This window comes from Monomorium pharaonis, chromosome 1 (genome assembly GCF_013373865.1).
Source record: "Monomorium pharaonis isolate MP-MQ-018 chromosome 1, ASM1337386v2, whole genome shotgun sequence".
In the NCBI taxonomy this organism is placed as follows: domain Eukaryota; kingdom Metazoa; phylum Arthropoda; class Insecta; order Hymenoptera; family Formicidae; genus Monomorium; species Monomorium pharaonis.
In genome coordinates this window covers 17,042,686-17,061,354 of record NC_050467.1, presented here as the reverse complement: position 1 = coordinate 17,061,354, position 18,669 = coordinate 17,042,686, and the positions used below count along the sequence as shown (strand labels likewise).

The window sequence follows — 18,669 nt, the reverse complement described above, 5'->3', positions numbered from 1 at the left end:
TTAATCCTAGAACCTTAATTAAAAATAGCAATTAGATCATTATAACTTTGATTTATATAAAAAAAACATTTATATAAAATTAAATATTTTATTGCAAACACACAAATTAAAAAATTGTAATTTAGTTGATATATATTTAATATTAATAATAAATTTAATTAATAAAATATTTGAACCTATTAAAATATACAAAATAATCTTTTAAAAATTATTTGTTATTCTTGGAAATATTTAGGGTTCTAGGATTAACAGCAAAAAATTTGAAAACTCTCATGACAACTTTTCGCAGATCTGAAACTTCTTTATAAAACAAAGTTGAACATCTTAGAACGTACCATTATAAACAGGTCAGAAAGAATAAAGACGATGAAGAAGAGATAAAAGAATTAAGCTCGGATCTTAATCTAATCTAAGAGTTTTATGATAACGTGATCTGAGCTTATTTTTCTTTTATCGACAAATATCTGCGAAGAGATGTCCTTTAAATTAAGAACAATTTAGAATAAAATTGTTTGAAGAATTTAGTAACACCGAATGTGGAATGTGAGAAGGAATGAACGAGAATCGCACGAAGCTTGCTCGGAAAATGAATGAAAGGTCGCGAGTGATCTGAAGATTGCTTGGATTCTTGAAACTTATGAACAAACTCTTTGATTTATAAAGCTGTCCTTTGTTAAATTTAAGAATTTTTTAATTTTTCTTCTACTTTTTATATGTAAGTGATTATTAATTTTGGTTGTACTCAAATATATTCTAACGAATATATACGAATCATGGCTACTGAGACAATCTAAATTTTAATTGATCAAAATTTCATATTTTAATTTCCATAACATATCAAACTAAATTTTGTATAAAAAAATTATAAATATTGAATTTATATTTTTCTTAGAGTTTGTTCAATTTTGCACTTATTTCATCTGACAATTAATTAAGTTTGTAGAGATATTTTTTCATCTAAGCTGAACACGTTAAAAATAACGAAAAAAATAGATACGCAATAAGATACACGTGTAACTTAATTTTTCATTTATCTTTAACAGTACTTCAACCAAAAAGTTGTTGTAATAGTTAAAGTATAATGAAATAAGTGTAAAGATACAAACAAATCTTATTTTAAAAAGTATAATCTTAATTTGGACAAAAAGAATTATATTAACATTCTGAAAAAATATTGTCTAAACGGATTTAATTGTCAGATTATCTTCTTTTTATGATTTGTTAAGCATTTGTATGCATCTTTTGGTTTATGAAAAACTGAAATTCTGAAATCCTTGAATCAGAAGACTATTTTGCGGCAGACGAAAAAGAGAACGCTGAAGAAAGTACGGAAAGCTCGCGTGAACAAAGGAAGCAAAGCAAAAATGACGATGTATGGCGGAGGAATAAAACCCTTGTATAAAGTAGCAGTGCGTAGCGACTAATCTAATCGATAAAGGAATGAAACAAACGAGTTTATTGTTGAATATAATAATGTATTATGTAACATTAACAAAGTAAAAAAAAAAAGGAACAGAAAGAGGCGGATGATAATATTATATTGTTGTTAGATATATATATTATATATATTATATAAAAAAGAACCTTAGAAATTAAGTGACCACCTAACATTCACCCACACAAGTATACACTCTCGCAGGATATACAGGGTGTCTCGACGAAAATGTATTCCAGTAGAGGAGACGCTTACTGCTCGAGTAAAATTTGTGTTTGTTTTTTTCTAGCGATGACTTAATCCGAAATATTTGTTGAAAATTAATAAAAAGCAAAAATAATCAAGTATTTTACTTTCTTATCAATCACTTCCCTAATAAATCTTCTATTTTAGACATTAGAAAATTAAAATGTTTCTTTTTAGAAATTATTATTTTATTTTTCAACAAATCATTGAAAAAAGTTCCACAAAAATTAAAATGTCAATATTTTGTTTAACATTTCATTTTTATAACATTTATAGTTATTTATTATTAGAACGTTACTTACTTAGACTTTTATTTGCACTCTTACTTACTATTATTTCATTCGTAATAAGTAATGATTTATATTTATTAAATTATTAATTATTAACTTGATATTTGCAAATTTAAAAAAATTTGTATTCTCGAAAGTTTGAGATTCGAATAAGCACAAGATAATGTAATATAAAATGTAAAGTTAATTTTTGAAAAATTTAAATAATACAATATATGTTAATTAAACCAAATCGACGAAGATATTGCGCGTATTTAAAAATCAAAACATAATTGAGCATAATATTTTTGTTGTGCATGCGCATTTTTTATTCTGTTTACGTAATGAAATTCCAATTTCGAAACATGTGCTAAGCAATTTTCATCGTGACACGGTTTCAGAAGCATGTACTCGATCTTGGTAAATGTGAAATATCAGTACGCGTGAAACTCAGTTTCAGATCACTGTGTCGATTTTTTACGTGCATACGTGAAATTTTTACGAATATACATTAATATTTTCACGCATTTTTTTCTATATTTCTGTATATTATTAGAATTCTCTCGTATATTATCTATATATTATCAGGATTTTTAAAATACGCATTTTTTTGTAATTATATCTGTTTTATGTGCAAAATATGCACATATAAGACGTAAAACATATGAAAATATTTTGTTCGAATTCATATATAAAATAAAATGAAGTCCGAGAATTAAGTGTAAAAACTAAACGAAAGGAACATTTCTGAAAAAATGAAATGCCATCGACAATGTGTTTGCTTGCTTTTGCAAGTGATCTCTTTTGTCGTGAATTGCCTTGCAGAAAATTTAATACTTAATATAAATTTCAAGAAGCCGATTGCGGTAACTGATCACGCATTTCTTAGTTTCACTCTGGATCCGACAACATTGCAGCAAAATGATTTTATGTAAGTATTAAAGAAAAAAAGATTTTTCTCCGAAAGATATTAATAAAATATTAAAAACAATCATCTCATTTTTCAAGATAATATTAACAATATTTCAGTTAGTCATTTGTTAATGTTATTAATGTCTTATGATGTTTTCATTATAAATTAGATTTTTTGTTAGTTGTTTTTATTTTATTAAAGATTTATATAATCACAAAGATTTTAATGTTATTAGAAAATCATAATTTTTTTGTTCTTGCCAATAAAAGATTAATTGTATTTAGAAACTTTTAGGATAAATCTTTAATATTTTTACTGCTTAAAAATTGTATATAAGTACAATTTATAATCAACAAGCTTGAGTTTTATTCGTAATTTTGTGATTGTTATTCCTTTAGAAAATAAAAAGAAAACTCTTAATTAGATAACAGTTTGTATAAAAATAAAAGTGTTTTATATTATTACAATTATTCATATTAATTGTTCAGTAAAAACATCGAGAGAAATACGAATTTGGCGCGAGGCTTGGCACCTGCTTACATTCGCCTTGGAGGACCACAAAGCAATTTTTACAACTTTGAACAAATATATTTGCACGAGATTGATGTGAAGCCAAATGATATGCACTTTGGTAATATGCAAAATTAAATATATTTCTTTTTCTCTTTCTTATAAATTTTAAATTAAACTCAGGAACTGTTAGCTAAAAAATAATATATGATTCAAAGTACAAACAAAAAAAAACTTTTTGAACTTGATTTTTAATTTAATTAATAAGTTTTAAGTTACCGATATTCTGTGGCCCACTGATTTCTATCTATGATAGAATTTCTATCTATAAGTTTCTTGAACGTTCAAATATAATTAAATTTTAATAAATTTTACTTTTCTAAAATAAAATATAAACATTTGTTCTAGAAACTTGAAAGTATTCTTGCTTAAATTCACAAATTTTTAGTAATTTATTAAACATTATAATTTAAATCAAAGAAAATTAAATTCTTTCAAAAAATATTTTATTTAAAAGAAACAATTACTTTGTTTAAAAATTCAAACAATTGTATTTATTAGTTCAAATATCAGGTTTATTGGCGTATACCAATAATCAAATTTGTTTGACTTAAAAAAAATTTATTAAATCCAAAGAAACTTTTTTCTCTGTGTACAACTGTACATGATACCTTAAAGATCAACAGGATTGGGAACGTTACTTCTCATAAAAGTAACATGTACTATCATCGTTACTTTATATAAATAGTAATTTCTTTGTTATTTATTTTAAAAAATAAAGAAAGATCACCAATACTAAAATAGACCTCCTAAAGTAGCCTAACTTCTCGAAAAACTACTAAACATCATACTGTATTAATACTGATAAAAATATAAGCTTAATTAAATAAAAATCCATTCATACATTGCATAATCTAAGGTCAGTATTCTTAGTCGAATCTTATTTTAAGATCGTCTCAAGTAATGTCTTAAAATGCTAATACGGTTCTGTGATTGGTTGATGGCATCTTAAGACTGTACTTAAGATGATCTTAAATATAAAAATCGACTATGAATACCGGCCTAAGTCTATATATACATTTTTCCATATAAAATCTTCTAAAGACGAATTTATCAAAAGCAAAAATAAAATTTACATAATTTTCTTTTGCAAGTTGCAAGTAATTAAATAATATTTTACATATTTTAATTTCAATTAAAAAAACCCGTATTTCATTTAATCAAATTACTTAAGATAATTACTAAATCAACTCCTCTTAACTTAATAATAATCTTAAATAATTTTTCATTAATTTCACTTTTCCTAAAACTTTTTTCACATAAAATCACTGTTACCAGAATAAAGAAAATATTTTAATACTATTTTTGAATCAGATATAATTCAGCTAAAGAATAATTATATTATGAATTAGTTTTAAAACGTCTAAAATAGAAATAGATTTTATATTAGGAAGTATTGTATACTATTTAAAATTCAAAATTAAAAAAAAAATTTTAATTTAAATCATTTTTATAATACAAATTTATATTTCCATTTTTGCGTATTTCAGCATTTGTCTTCTAAAAAATTTAAAAGCTTTACTTTAAAAATACACATCCCAATTTCGGCTAAAATGTAAAATACAAAATTTTTTTAATATTTATTGTAAAATACTATTATTGTAAAAATGTAACAATGTTATCATTACAGAAAAAAATAACAATCATTATCAAAAAAACGTAATAATAACACTAACGACATTAGAAATAACATGTTACTTCCCAACTTAGAATTTTATTAATTTTTATTAACAAAATGTGACTTCATATTGGTAACACGCGTGTCACGTGTATGATATTTCCTATATAGTTTCATGATAATGGGTCTGACCACTGTAATGCATTGAAAGGACAGCAGGAACGATGTCAATGGAAAAGGATGACACAATTGCATAATGTTAATGTCGTTAATTTATTTTGCGGTTGCCAGTAGTTATATGCACGTCCATTAGCTTTTGATGGCAGAAGCGCCTAGTAAATGTTATAATGTAACGTCGGTACAAGCTTTGAGATAATAGTACGGTTATGAGTTGCGAAAGCGCTAATATTCGCTGATGTAATATTTAGATTATTGCATTTGCTGTGACAGCAAATCAGCTGTCGAATCATTTATTCAGATTGAGAACGCGATATGTGTATATATATGAAATTACGCGAAGAGTTGCGCTCTTCTTATTTGAAATATATAAATATACACGTAAAGCAAAATTGAGTGCTTCCGTGTAATATTCTTCATACAGATATATGTATAAGAGCGACTAATATATATATAAGAGTGGCTAACCAAAAATTAGTAGAATAATTAACGTCAAATATTTTAAGTTAAAGCATGTTTCAATATAAAATATATGCATTTTAGTAATATAAAATGGACTTCTATTCAAGTTTTTAAATCATGTTTTCCTTTCAAATGCGTTTATGTAAATACTACTGTTGCTACAAGACTCAAAAAAACAAATCAAAAAGCAAAACAATACAAATTTTATAAAGCTGAAACCACAGACATATTTAGATATTAGTTATGAAACCTTAGGAATGAGGGGGGGGGAAGAATAGAATGATAATCAAAGTCTCTTGTTTTTTGTAATGAGCGTGATTACCAAATATTAATTAGTGGCCACTAGAATTCCACTCATTGTCTTTGTTAAAAAAGATAGCAGAACTAAATACTCGGTCTAACCTTCTCTTTGTGACGTATACCTCGCACTACCTCATAAGATATCTATCTCAATATGTCTATAGTTGAAACATAGATATATTCGATTATTTAAATCTTACATATAAACATAATGGAGGCTAGTTGAAGTCAACGTTGCGGTTTTCATTACAAATTTTTTTCATTTTTTGACTGTGACAAAAACTAAGCATCGTAAAAAATCCTAATATTTGGTATTTAAGTAAATAAAATTGCAAGCTGACCAGTCGAGAGCATCTTCAAGATATAATTATCGATGATCTTTTAAAAAATATGACATTTAGAAAAACTTTAACGTGACGCTAATCTTATACTATTTTTAAATAAAATTTAAACACTGAAGATAAAAATGCATAATCTTTACAATGGAATAAACACGATTTCTCCATATCTTTCTGTCTTTCACAAAAAATTCGCAAAATTAGCCACTTGTTTGATCCATTTTTCATCTATTTATGTGCCCTTTCAACAGAACGTTTAAATTTAACAGGGACACAATGGACACTTGTATATCAATGGGCAAAAAACGCTGGATTAGACGTAATCGCATGCATTACTCCTCACTATATTGACAACGAGTTGAAAACCGATTTCATGGATCCTAGAAACATAGCAGAACTTCTCTCTTTCAGCGATCGCATGGGTTACAACATCAGTTGGCAATTGGGTTACGGTAATGTCAAAAACTATGCTTTTTTGAAAAAATAACAAATAATGTAATTAGATAAAAATAAAGTATCAAACCGAATAAAATTTCAAATGTTGCCAAATATTTTTTAAAAATACTGTTAAAAAAATATATTTAACTTCAAATTATCCTTAAAAATATATAGACAAAATATTTATATTTCTAAAATATTTAACGTTAAGTAGCTTTAAAATATTTTTACTGTAGAATGCCAAACGAGATGCGACTTATCTGGCGAAAAACTAGGACAATACGTCGCCAATTTGCGCGAAATGCTGAAAACTTTCCCAAGATATTCCAATAGTTTAATCACGGGACCAGATATTGTGGCGTACAGAACAGTGCAACAACAGAAATATCTTCAGGATTATTTACATTCAGCGAATACTGCACTTTCTGCAATTACATGGCATCCGTAAGTGTTTTATTTTTATGTAAATATTATTTATATGAAAATTCAATGAGAACAAAATTATATTATATTTGTTAATTAATGTGAACTACACTTGTGTTTTCTTAAATAATTTTTATGATAAATGTATAATAAATCTAATATATGTATCAACCTAATATATAAAATTACATATTTAACAAGAAATGAAAGCAACATATAAAAGCTTTTTATAAATATTTTATTCAAGCAAGATATTAAATACAATAACATGAAATACGTACTAATAAAAATATATAATAAATTAAGACAAAAGCTTTCAACAAAATTTAATATTACTGGGTTATTACGTGCTGATTAACATTAAACTTTCAGCAATAATTTCAACGATTTGGACAGCGTTTCTTTAAACAACGACAGCATTTCTATAAATTATAATAACATGATTGCCGAAAAAGAAGAGCTGTACAAAGTCATCAGTAACACGGCAGGAGAAAAACCACTATGGATTGGTAAGAATATTGTAAAATTATAAATAAAAAGTTTAGAATAAAAAGTTTAATTAAAATTTTAGTTATATATTTATGTATAGATATTATATTTATATTAATTTATATTATTATATTATATTTATTTATAATTATTTATAATGTCCAACACGCGCGTTTGCGTATATTGTTATATAGTGGAATCAAAACCACAAGAGAATAATCATCAATATCTAAAAGCGCTTATCTGGACAAAAAGACTTGGGGATGCTGCTAAGCTTGATATACAAGTTCTAATGAGACAATTGCCAAACTTGTACCAAGTCACTCCTGTAAGTTATGTAGACAAATATGTGAATTATATATTCCAATTTGTATATAATTTATAATTATATATAAAATGTGTTTATATATAAATTATTTATAATTATATATTATAAATAATTTTGATATAAATTTATCTATATATAAAAACATTAATTACTTATCTCTATCTCTCACATACAAACACACACATACACACGTATGCATACACAAATGTATATTAGGTAGTATCTGCATATACAGTGATTCCTAAACACTAGCGAATTCTAAGGAGGGAGTGTTAACCCCTCTTTTAAATTAAAAAAAAATCAGTCTTACTAAATCCGTTTAAAAAATTTGGGTAAAACGATGCAGGCCGATTAACGCGGACTCCCGGATCAAATTCTTATGCCTATGATTCACTGTGTCTAATTATAAACTGTTCGATGTCCAATATACAATGTTCAGTAAAAAATTTTATTAAACTCTTCCTCCACCCATTATCGACGTCAGGATTAGTGTTGTTAGACGGGACGGTTTTTCTCACGCATGTGCGAGAATTCGCAGTATAATTGTCTATTATTTTATTTTATTTTATACAATCTTAACTTTTTAATAAAATTTTATATAATGTTTAGATATATAGTCAAAATAGAGCTCCTAAAAAACCTATATCAGATTTTTATACTTAATAATGCCAGGATTCGCTAGTATTCCTAAGTGAGTAAAATTGAAGTAGATAATCTGGAAAAAATTTAAGAGATGTTTTATTTAAATTGGATGTACATGTAATATTAAGAACCATTTTCAAGTACCAATAAAACATTTTTACATCCATATTTTTACATTGCACAAGGACACATGCGTAAGAACACACACACACACACACACACACACACACACACACACACACAATCATATTAAACTTAAGCATCCACCCACACAGCAAAATTGATCCCGGGATCATCTCGATTTTATCCCATTTTTGTCCTGGCAAGATAAAACGTCTTATGGTTGTCCATAGGAGCTCTCAGTAAGAGCTCTCGTCCTGCTCAAGATCAATGCGGGACGGTTTAAAGATATCCCGTTGTAACAGCAAATAGACGAGCAAAGCGTACTCTCCAGAGGACATCCATAAGAGCTCTCAATAAGATCTCGTTCTGCTCAAGATCAATGCGGGACGGTTTAAAGATATCCCGTTGTAACAACGAATAGACGAGCAAAGCGTACTCTCCAGAGGATATCCATAAGAGCTCTCAATGAGATCTCGTCCTATTCAAGATCAATGCGGGACGGTTTAAAGATATCCCGTTGTAACAGCAAATAGACGAGCAAAGCGTACTCTCCAGAGGACATCCATAAGAGCTCTCAATAAGATCTCGTTCTGCTCAAGATCAATGCGGGACGGTTTAAAGATATCCCGTTGTAACAACGAATAGACGAGCAAAGCGTACTCTCCAGAGGACATCCATAAGAGCTCTCAGTAAAATCTCGTCCTATTCAAGATCAATGCGGAATGGTTTAAAGATATCCCGTTGTAACAACGAATAGACGAGCAAAGCGTACTCTCCAGAGGACATCCATAAGAGCTCTCAATAAGATCTCGTTCTGCTCAAGATCAATGCGGAATGGTTTAAAGATATCCCGTTGTAACAACGAATAAACGAGCAAAGCGTACTCTCCAGAGGACATCCATAAGAGCTCTCAGTAAAATCTCGTCCTACGCAAGATCAATGCGGGACGGTTTAAAGATATCCCGTTGTAACAGCGAATAGACGAGCAAAGCGTACTCTCCAGAGGACATCCATAAGAGCTCTCAGTAAAATCTCGTCCTACGCAAAATCAATGCGGGACGGTTTAAAGATATCCCGTTGTAACAGCGAAAGATGAGCAAAGCGTACTCTCCAGAGCACATCCATAGGAGCTCTTAATAAGATCTCGTCCTACTCAATGCGGGATGGTTTAAAGATATCCCGTTGTAACAGGGAATAGACGAGCAAAGCGTACTCTCCAGAGGACATCCGTAGGAGCTCTCAGTAAAATCTCGTCCTACTCAAGCTCAATGCGGGACGATTAAAAGATATCCCATTGTAACAGGGAATAGAGCAAAGCGTACTCTCCAGAGGACATCCGTAGGAGTTCTCAGTAAGATCTCGTCCTACTCAAGCTCAATGCGGGACGGTTTAAAAATATCCCGTTGTAACAGCAAATAGACGAGCAAAGCGTACTCTCCAGAGGACGTCCATAGGAGCTCTCAGGAACATAAAAATGTGACAATTACGACAATATTACACTTATTGAAACAATATATTAACAATATTAAAAATTATAAAAAATGACATCTAGTTCTTATTTTTTTTATTTTATTTTACCCAAACAGAGCAAACACAGATCTTTTTATAAGTTTTCATCATATTTCACATCTTATTTCGCATACGTAAAATTAATAAAAAACTGTAAAACTTTATATTTATTTATAAAAAAAAAATTGTAAGTTAACTATACATGTTTCATCCTTCTTACAACATCTATTAAAATGATTTATAAAAAATAATATGTAATGATAAACATGAAGTATTCATGGATCATCACGAAGCGTTAGATGCGTACGATCTTCAAAGTCAAGCAACGTCGGCGATGGTTCGCACTTGGATGGGTGACCGTTTTTTCCGGATGCAGAATTAAGCAAGATCTCCATAAGACATCGAGAGGACATTGAAATTTACATCTATAGTACATCCTTGGGACATCATGCTAGTTATCCCGCGATTGTCACGAGATCGTCTCATGGGATGCCTATAGGATCATAAATGTCCGCTTTTTTTTATCGCAGTAGGCCGATCTTGTTGACGTCCTAAAAACGTCAGCAAGATCGTCCTACTGCGGTAAAGGCAGTGGACATTTTTTATCGTATGGGCATCCCATGAGACGATCTCGTTACAATCGCGGGATAACTAGCGTGATGTCCCAAGGATGTACTATGGATGTAAATTTCAATATCCTCTTGATGTCTTATGGAGATCTTGGGCTATCGTAGGGACGTCTTTAGGACGTCAGCAAGATCGTCCTACTGCGGTAAAGACAGTAGACATTTTTTATCCTATGGGCATCCCATGAGACAATCTCGTTATAATCGCGGGATAACTAGCGCGATGTCTCAAGGACGTACTATGGATGTAAATTTGTTGTCTGGGCAATTATATATATATAATTTTTTTCCTAAAATAAGCCAAGAAATGTTTTCTTTAATTTTTTATATTCACTTAAGAATCACTGTATATTATTAAAAAACAACTACAAAATAATATCATATAAAATATCAAGAAGTACATTAGGAGGAATTATATATTCTTTTTTTTTTAATAGATTACTTACGATTAGGCAAAATTAGATAAAATATAGAAAAAATTATAAAATATTTTAATTATAATATTGTTTCTATCAATAATATATTATTAATAATATCGTTTTTCTTTAGGTTTATTGGGTATCATTATTACACAAGACTTTAGTTGGACGTAAAGTTTTGGAAATAAAGCTTCAATCCGACAACTTCGAAAATCATGTGCATTTTTACAGCCAATGCACAAAACCCTCAGCGTTATACAGTAATGGAGCTATTACAATTTTCGGGATAAACTTAACACCGAGAAAAGTGACCGCTAGTTTAAAAGATCTCAAAATAAAAATTCTTCACAAATACATTTTATCACCAGATTTTGAAACTAAAAATAAGATGTCTTCAGAGTAAGTAATTTTGTAAAACACATATGCGCGCGCACACATATACGCACATGGCATTTACTCTATTTTTCAATTTTTCTAACAATATTATTTTAAAAATAAAAATTTTGTTTATTTAATAATAATAAATTTATAGACAAATAACTTTTGACATGCACTTTTCACAATAATGCAATGTATTTTTTTTTTTTTTGTTAAATGCAAATGTGTCATGACGAATCCATCTCTAAATTATAAAAAACACATTTTTTTAGGCAAGTTCTGTTGAATAATAAATCACTTAATTTAATAAATGACACAAAGTTGCCTGAAATAAACCCAGAAATCATTATCAATCCCGATGGCCTTGAATTAGAATTCCCTTCTAACAGTATAGGTTTTTGGGTTATACCTAATGCAAAGGTAAATTAAAATTACTTTACTCTTGTATGCAAATTAAATTTAACAATACGCAATAGTTAAAAAAAAATATTAATTTCACAGGTAAAAGTCTGCATTTATTCGGAAGAAGAAACAATCGAGAACGGTATAATAAAAAAATTATCAAAACGACATGAAAATGACATTCAACTGAACAACCAAGAAGATAAAGAAAAAAGTATAAATCAATCAAATGTAATAGAAAATAATGTAAAAGAAAATAAAAATCAATCGAATTTAAAAATTGAGAAGATATCCGGGAAACAAAATCAGAAAAAACAAAAAACTGTTAAAAACTTTGATACTGAAGGTCAAAAGAAAATCTGGGGTTTTAATTTATTTAAAAAAATAAGAAAATTTTTGCAAAATAGAGTGCAAAAAAAGAATAAAAATAATTCTTCAAATTTGCAGAGAACGTTCACAATCGATTTTGGAGAAGAACAAGAAAATTCATCTGAAAAAGTAGAAGAGCAACAAAATTTAAATAGAAAAATAATGGGAGTCGACAACCAGTTTAAAAGTATTCAAGATACATTTAAAAAATATAAGCACATTCTACTAAAGAAAAAGGCTGAAATAGAAGATATTCAAGATTACGAATCAGAAGTCCAAAGTATTGATAATATTATAACGTTATTATCAAAGATCGATGCTTTTCTTCTTTATATAGTTACTTCAAACGAACCAATAAACAAAATAAAAGACAAAGCAAAGAATGAAGAGGAATCAATAATTAAAATAAATAAAAAATTAAAAGAATATTTTATTGAATTAGAAAATTCCGCTGAAATAAAGTCAAATACGATTAATAAAATAGAACAGTACTTCAATAAGCTTAATAAATTGTTAGAAGACAATAATTTAAAAAAGGATAATAATGGTAGTCAAATTTCTATTAATAAAGATTTAATGGAAAAGAAAAGATATAAAAGACATTTAGACAGAAAGCTTAAAGATTCCAAAAAAATGAGGATACTTAAAAAGCGCTCACAAATAAATGACTTAAAAGATCATGTAATTAAACAGAAGATAAAGCAGAAAAACGACGATGAAAAGAAAAGACAATGGAAATTAATTTCGTTTGGTAATTCAAAAAAAATTCTTAATAATAATAAGAATAAATATAATAATCTGTTTCAACGAGATTCTGTTAAAAAATTATTTAAAAGTGATGTTTTTAAAAATACTGTTCATCATATTGATCATCAAAATTTAATCCAAAAACATAAAAAAATAGAAAACGATAATATCTACACGAACACGCAACAGAATCAAAAATCGATATTAGACCATACGAAGTACTCTAAAATTAGCAACATAGAAAATCATCAAAATTTGATAGAACATGAAAGAATAAAAAGGGATATTAGCAAAAAATTCGTCGACGTAGGTCCGAGGAAAGACAGTGCTTTCAGAAAACGTTCAAGAATCGACGACTTGAAAAACTATTTAAACGAGAGACAGACAAAACAAAAACATGATATTAAAAGAGAAAAATTATTAGTCCCATTCAATCCAAGAACCATTGATAGCGCTGAAAACAACTTTTACGGCTTCTTTCGGCGAGATCCTATCAAAGGATTTCCCGAGGGTGACATTTTTGTGACCACGGGAGATTCGTTGGAGCAAAAGGACAAAGATTATGATTATGTTGAAGATGAGGACGATAGTGATGACGGCTCAGAGAAGAAGAATACGCAACACAGTCAAAAATCGATGTTAGACTATACGAAAGATGATATTTGGGTTGAAAAGGTTGAAAACGATCACTGCAATTACATGCCAAACGAGTTTTTCGAAAATATCAAATTATCTAATGCAATGAAGAAAAACTCCAAGACTTACGATGATCTATGGGAGGCAGAATTTTCTGAAGACCATAACAACAACAACAGCAACAACAATAAAAATAATAACGAAATTACTGTCGTAGATTCAAGATACTCTTCGATGTCTCAACTTCCTACAGCATCAACTTCCAATATTAATTATAAAGCATCAAATGCAGAACTTAAAGGAACAAACCAAAAGTTGGAACCAGAATCAAAACTTCCTAATTCTTTTTATTTACCTTCTCAAGTTTCTACTACAAAATATAATTACGATAATTATCAAGCTTCAATAAATAACGACAAATTAAAAGAAGATAATAGTTTTGTTATGAGCATAAATAATAGAGACGATATTAATGCACAAACTATTCAATATTTTAGACCTACTAACGCATATGCAGAACATTCTATTCATGATGAACCTTTTTATAATAATAGAAAAAAAAGGAGCAATTGGGAAAAGCTTCGGAAAATTTTTGCTGAAGAAATGATTAAGGAAGATGAAAAAAACGCAAGCAGAGTCATCCGAGCTACCAATTCGCCAAAGAAACTCTACTATCGTCGTAATACTTCGGCATCTACAGCCCAATATACAGATACTTCTCCAGAAGAAAATAAAAGTATGAGTGCAGATGTTAAACAACCTAAGAAAAATGTTCTAAATCCTGTGACAATAGAAGAATACGATGAAATTATGGATGGAGAAGTACTTCCAAATGAAAGTGTCATTGAGTCCGATTATGAAAAAAATGATACAACCGATACGGAATTTACAGTCACAGAATTAAGTGCATTGGATCATAAATTAAGCAATATAACGCAAGTGACTGATGCATCTTCAATATCAGGAGCGAGCAATATTTCCGAGCAATATGATAATGCAAAGAAATCAACTACATCACCAGTGGCTTTAGCTTCAGAAGTTTCTCTAAATAACAATACTAGTGTTCAATACGTTAAAAAAGAAACGTTTTTTCGTACCCAATCATCAGATATCCAATCAGACAACAAGACAAAGACGTATGATTCTTCCCAGGTTATTTCTACGATTCCTTCACAAAATAAGAATAATCAGGAAGAACTTATTGTCCCTGTTGCTAGGAACTCACAGGAAGCAACCTATGAGAAAGTATGGGAGCCCATCGACGAAAAGGAGAAAACCGACAGTACAATCTATTCGACAACCGCCGAAAATCTGGAAAACGAAGAAGGGCACAACAATGATTATAAAATTGGACTAAAGTCAATCGATTCTCTCAAAGAAACAACAAAAGAAATTGTCGAACAAGTGACAGCGGAAACAATTTTGTTACAGCATGCAGCAAGTACAGCGACTGATAATTTTGAATCAAACGAATCAAAAACAGAATCACAGTTACTATCAAAAATAAAAGATAATCAAAATGATAAATCAGAAGCTCCGATGCAGCAGAGAAATGATATTAACACGAGAAGAATAAAGACTGAACTGCAAAATCTTCCTCATACATCATCAAAAAGACTCACTGAATATGAGGCATGCAAGTTGAGACGCGCGGCACGAATTAATAAGTTAAAAGAAAAATTGTACGCAAGACGAGAGAAATTGTTGCATCAGCATCAAAATGGGCTAACGAAAATTGTTGACGAACAGAAGAGGATTTTGAAAAGAAGAGAAGCATGGGAGAGACTTCGTGAAAAGGATGATTATGACCGATTAATCGATCAGAGAGAGTTTATTGAGATTTTACTAGATGACGATGTTACCTACGAAGAAAACGATAAGAGTTATTCAATCCCTACCAAGATTATTCCTAAACAATATAACAATATTATAGATCATATATATATACTTAGAAAACCAAGTAAAGTACATTATCCAGAACAAAATGATTACCAACGTCTTCAAAATCTAATCAAAGATGAACTAGAAGAACTAGAAGAACTGGAAAAAACGGCGAAATCTTCAGAACGTAAACATGACCCACATATTTCAAAAGCTGAAGATAAACTAAGAGCAGAAACATCCAGATTTTTGGATAGTGAACACAATCAAAACTGTCAGTCCTCCGAAACAAATAAAGATGAACGAGAATCAATGGAAAGTACGTTTCGACCGTTAGATCACAAAGTCCTTATAATTGATCCTTCGATATATTACGGTAGTGAACCAATTTTGCAATTACACGAAGACTACTTAAAAATTCCGGAATATCGTTCAAAAATTAAATCCCAAGTCCAAGATCCAATTACAAGATGGATATTAAGAAACTTTCCTGAGGTTCTTTCACGATTAAAATCCAACGAACTCCAGCATCAAGTTTCCAAATCACAAGAATATATAGAGAAATTATTACCAATCAAGGATAATTACGATCAAGAAAATATTAATATCTTGCATATTTTAGATAAACAAAGACAATATGATCCTTTAAAAAAACCTGCACAAATCAAGCTGAATTCTTTTGATCAAAGAAATGTCAACCAAGCTGTAAGCGATAAAGAAGCAGATAAAGAAATTAATAAATCGTCCAATTCAAATAAAGGAGAAAATAATTTAAACGTTAAAATACTTAACAATAATAAAGCAGACGATGTTGAAAAAATTATCAATGATGATTCTAAAGCAACAGAACTTGAAAACGAAAACACGCGGGTTCGGAAAGACGTTGAAAAACAAACAGACAAACATTTGCCATATTATTTTCGGTAAAATAAAACTGTTTATTTCTTTATTTATTAAAAAAAACTTATTAATTAATTTTTTAAGAACATTAATTAAAAAAAAATATTTTTAATTTCTAAGTTTCTCAGTTCTTTTCATTATCAATTTTCATTAATATTAATCTGACATTGTTTTCTATTCTTAGACTATCCGAAGATGTGATAAGTAAATTAAATAGCATCCATTTAAAAAACTCTTTGAAGGAGATATTTGACAAAGAATCAACGGTAGCTGCTTTGTTGACAAAAATCAATAGACCATCAAGCGTTGATTTGCTTCAGAAATCAAAAAATTACTTAGTTTCTTCGAGAGGAGATTTCAAAATTATAGAAGAAATTTCAAATGAAGAGAATGATCAAGAAGATTATGAATCAAATCGTATTGCTCTTGTACCGATTAAAATTAAGAATATTTATAAGATATTAAATGCGAAGGATAATGATGATTCGTTAGAAAGTATTGAGATTCCTGAACGATGGGACGAGCAGTATGTATTGGGAAAAATGCTAGACGCGATGAATAAATATCTGGATGACAAAACATCGGAGGAATTTGAATATGAAGATCTTTCAACTTTGCCAAGTGAGAATAATAAAAGTATTCCAAACGAAGAGTGTTCATGCAAAAAGAAGCAAGATATTTCTGTAGAAAACAGCAGTGCCGAATCAGAAAGAAATGAACAATATGAAATTACAAGCGACGAACTCGCTAATGAGCGTGGAACTCTTTTATTGCTTCCTTGGAAGAATATGAAGGAAAGACAGCGAAAAAAAAGAGAAGTAAAAAATGAGATCAATGAAGACATAACTAAAACAAAACGTAAGGTAAATATTAATGTTATAATGTTCTAATACATAAAAAGAAAAAACTTATGCTTTGATTCTTAATCTTTTTTCAACTATTTATTTACTTTATATTTTACAAAATTTTATATTAATACACAGAGACAAATGTCTTTAAATTTAATAAACCGTTTTGTTCGACTATTCCAAAACATATATTTCTTGGTTTCTAATAAATTTTATTAAATCTAAAAAATCCGTTTAAAATTTATTAAAACCAAAGAAATATATGCTTTGGAATAGTCAAACAAAACTGCTTATTAAATCTAAAGAAATCTTTCTCTCTGTGTATATGTAAATGCATTCTTCCTTTCTTTATATTATTAATATTATCTTATTTTAATGTATTGTTCTATGTTTTCAAAACAAACAAGGTTACAAGGCAATCGCAGTCGAACAAATTAATTCTGAATAAAGACCTCAAAAACAAACGCATCAAAAGATATTATTTAAATAACATTGTTAATGAAAAGAAAGACAATATGATAGAGATGAATGATATAAAAGTGAATCATTTACAGTCTCAAATAAATAAAAAAAATCATGACAATCTTCTTGAAGATTTCATAAAAACACAAAAAAAGTATAATTTGTATAATAATAAAGCTTTTTCTGTAAAAAACGAAGAAAAAAATAAAATTATACCGTTATCAAATAACGTATTGAAGAATGATAAAAAATTATTGCAAGAAAAAGACTCAAAACGGCAAGATTACGTGAATTCTATGGAAGAATCTGTCAGTAACTCCGAAAAGAATTTCAACGGCACATTGACGGATGAAGATGAACATCATAGAAATAAGATTTCCAAAACTAGTGGCAATACATTCCACACTGCGATTATGAATATAAAAGATTTTTTTGCATTGTTCTCGGGTATTTCTAAAATGTTCATGTATACATTTTAAATAATTTTTAATAAAAATATAACTTTGTATATATTATTTAATTCTTAAAATGTATATAGATAATATATACATAACATATACAAAGATATTAACTATTAATATTTATATATAATTGTTTTATATTATTTACGTACGTCTGTATTCTTATATATTTATATCTATATTTTTTTATTTTATATATATTTATACTTATAATTAAAGTATCGTTTTAAGTAATACAAAAGAATATAAAAGAAAAGAGA

At 28.7% G+C, this 18,669-nt stretch overlaps 1 protein-coding gene across 1 annotated transcript; it reads left to right on the top strand.

Annotated features, from left to right (window-relative positions):
- The first annotated feature begins 1,952 nt into the window (after positions 1–1,952).
- LOC105839540 (uncharacterized protein MAL13P1.304) lies at positions 1,953–18,535 on the top strand. Its single transcript, XM_028191970.2, has 11 exons — positions 1,953–2,881; positions 3,352–3,494; positions 6,598–6,780; positions 7,003–7,210; positions 7,562–7,698; positions 7,873–8,006; positions 11,456–11,724; positions 11,976–12,123; positions 12,205–16,661; positions 16,823–17,501; positions 17,894–18,535. The coding sequence occupies exons 1-11, from the start codon at positions 2,706–2,708 to the stop codon at positions 18,425–18,427; spliced, it is 7,068 nt and encodes a 2,355-aa protein (XP_028047771.2). The 5' UTR covers positions 1,953–2,705; the 3' UTR covers positions 18,428–18,535.
- The last annotated feature ends 134 nt before the right edge of the window (positions 18,536–18,669 follow it).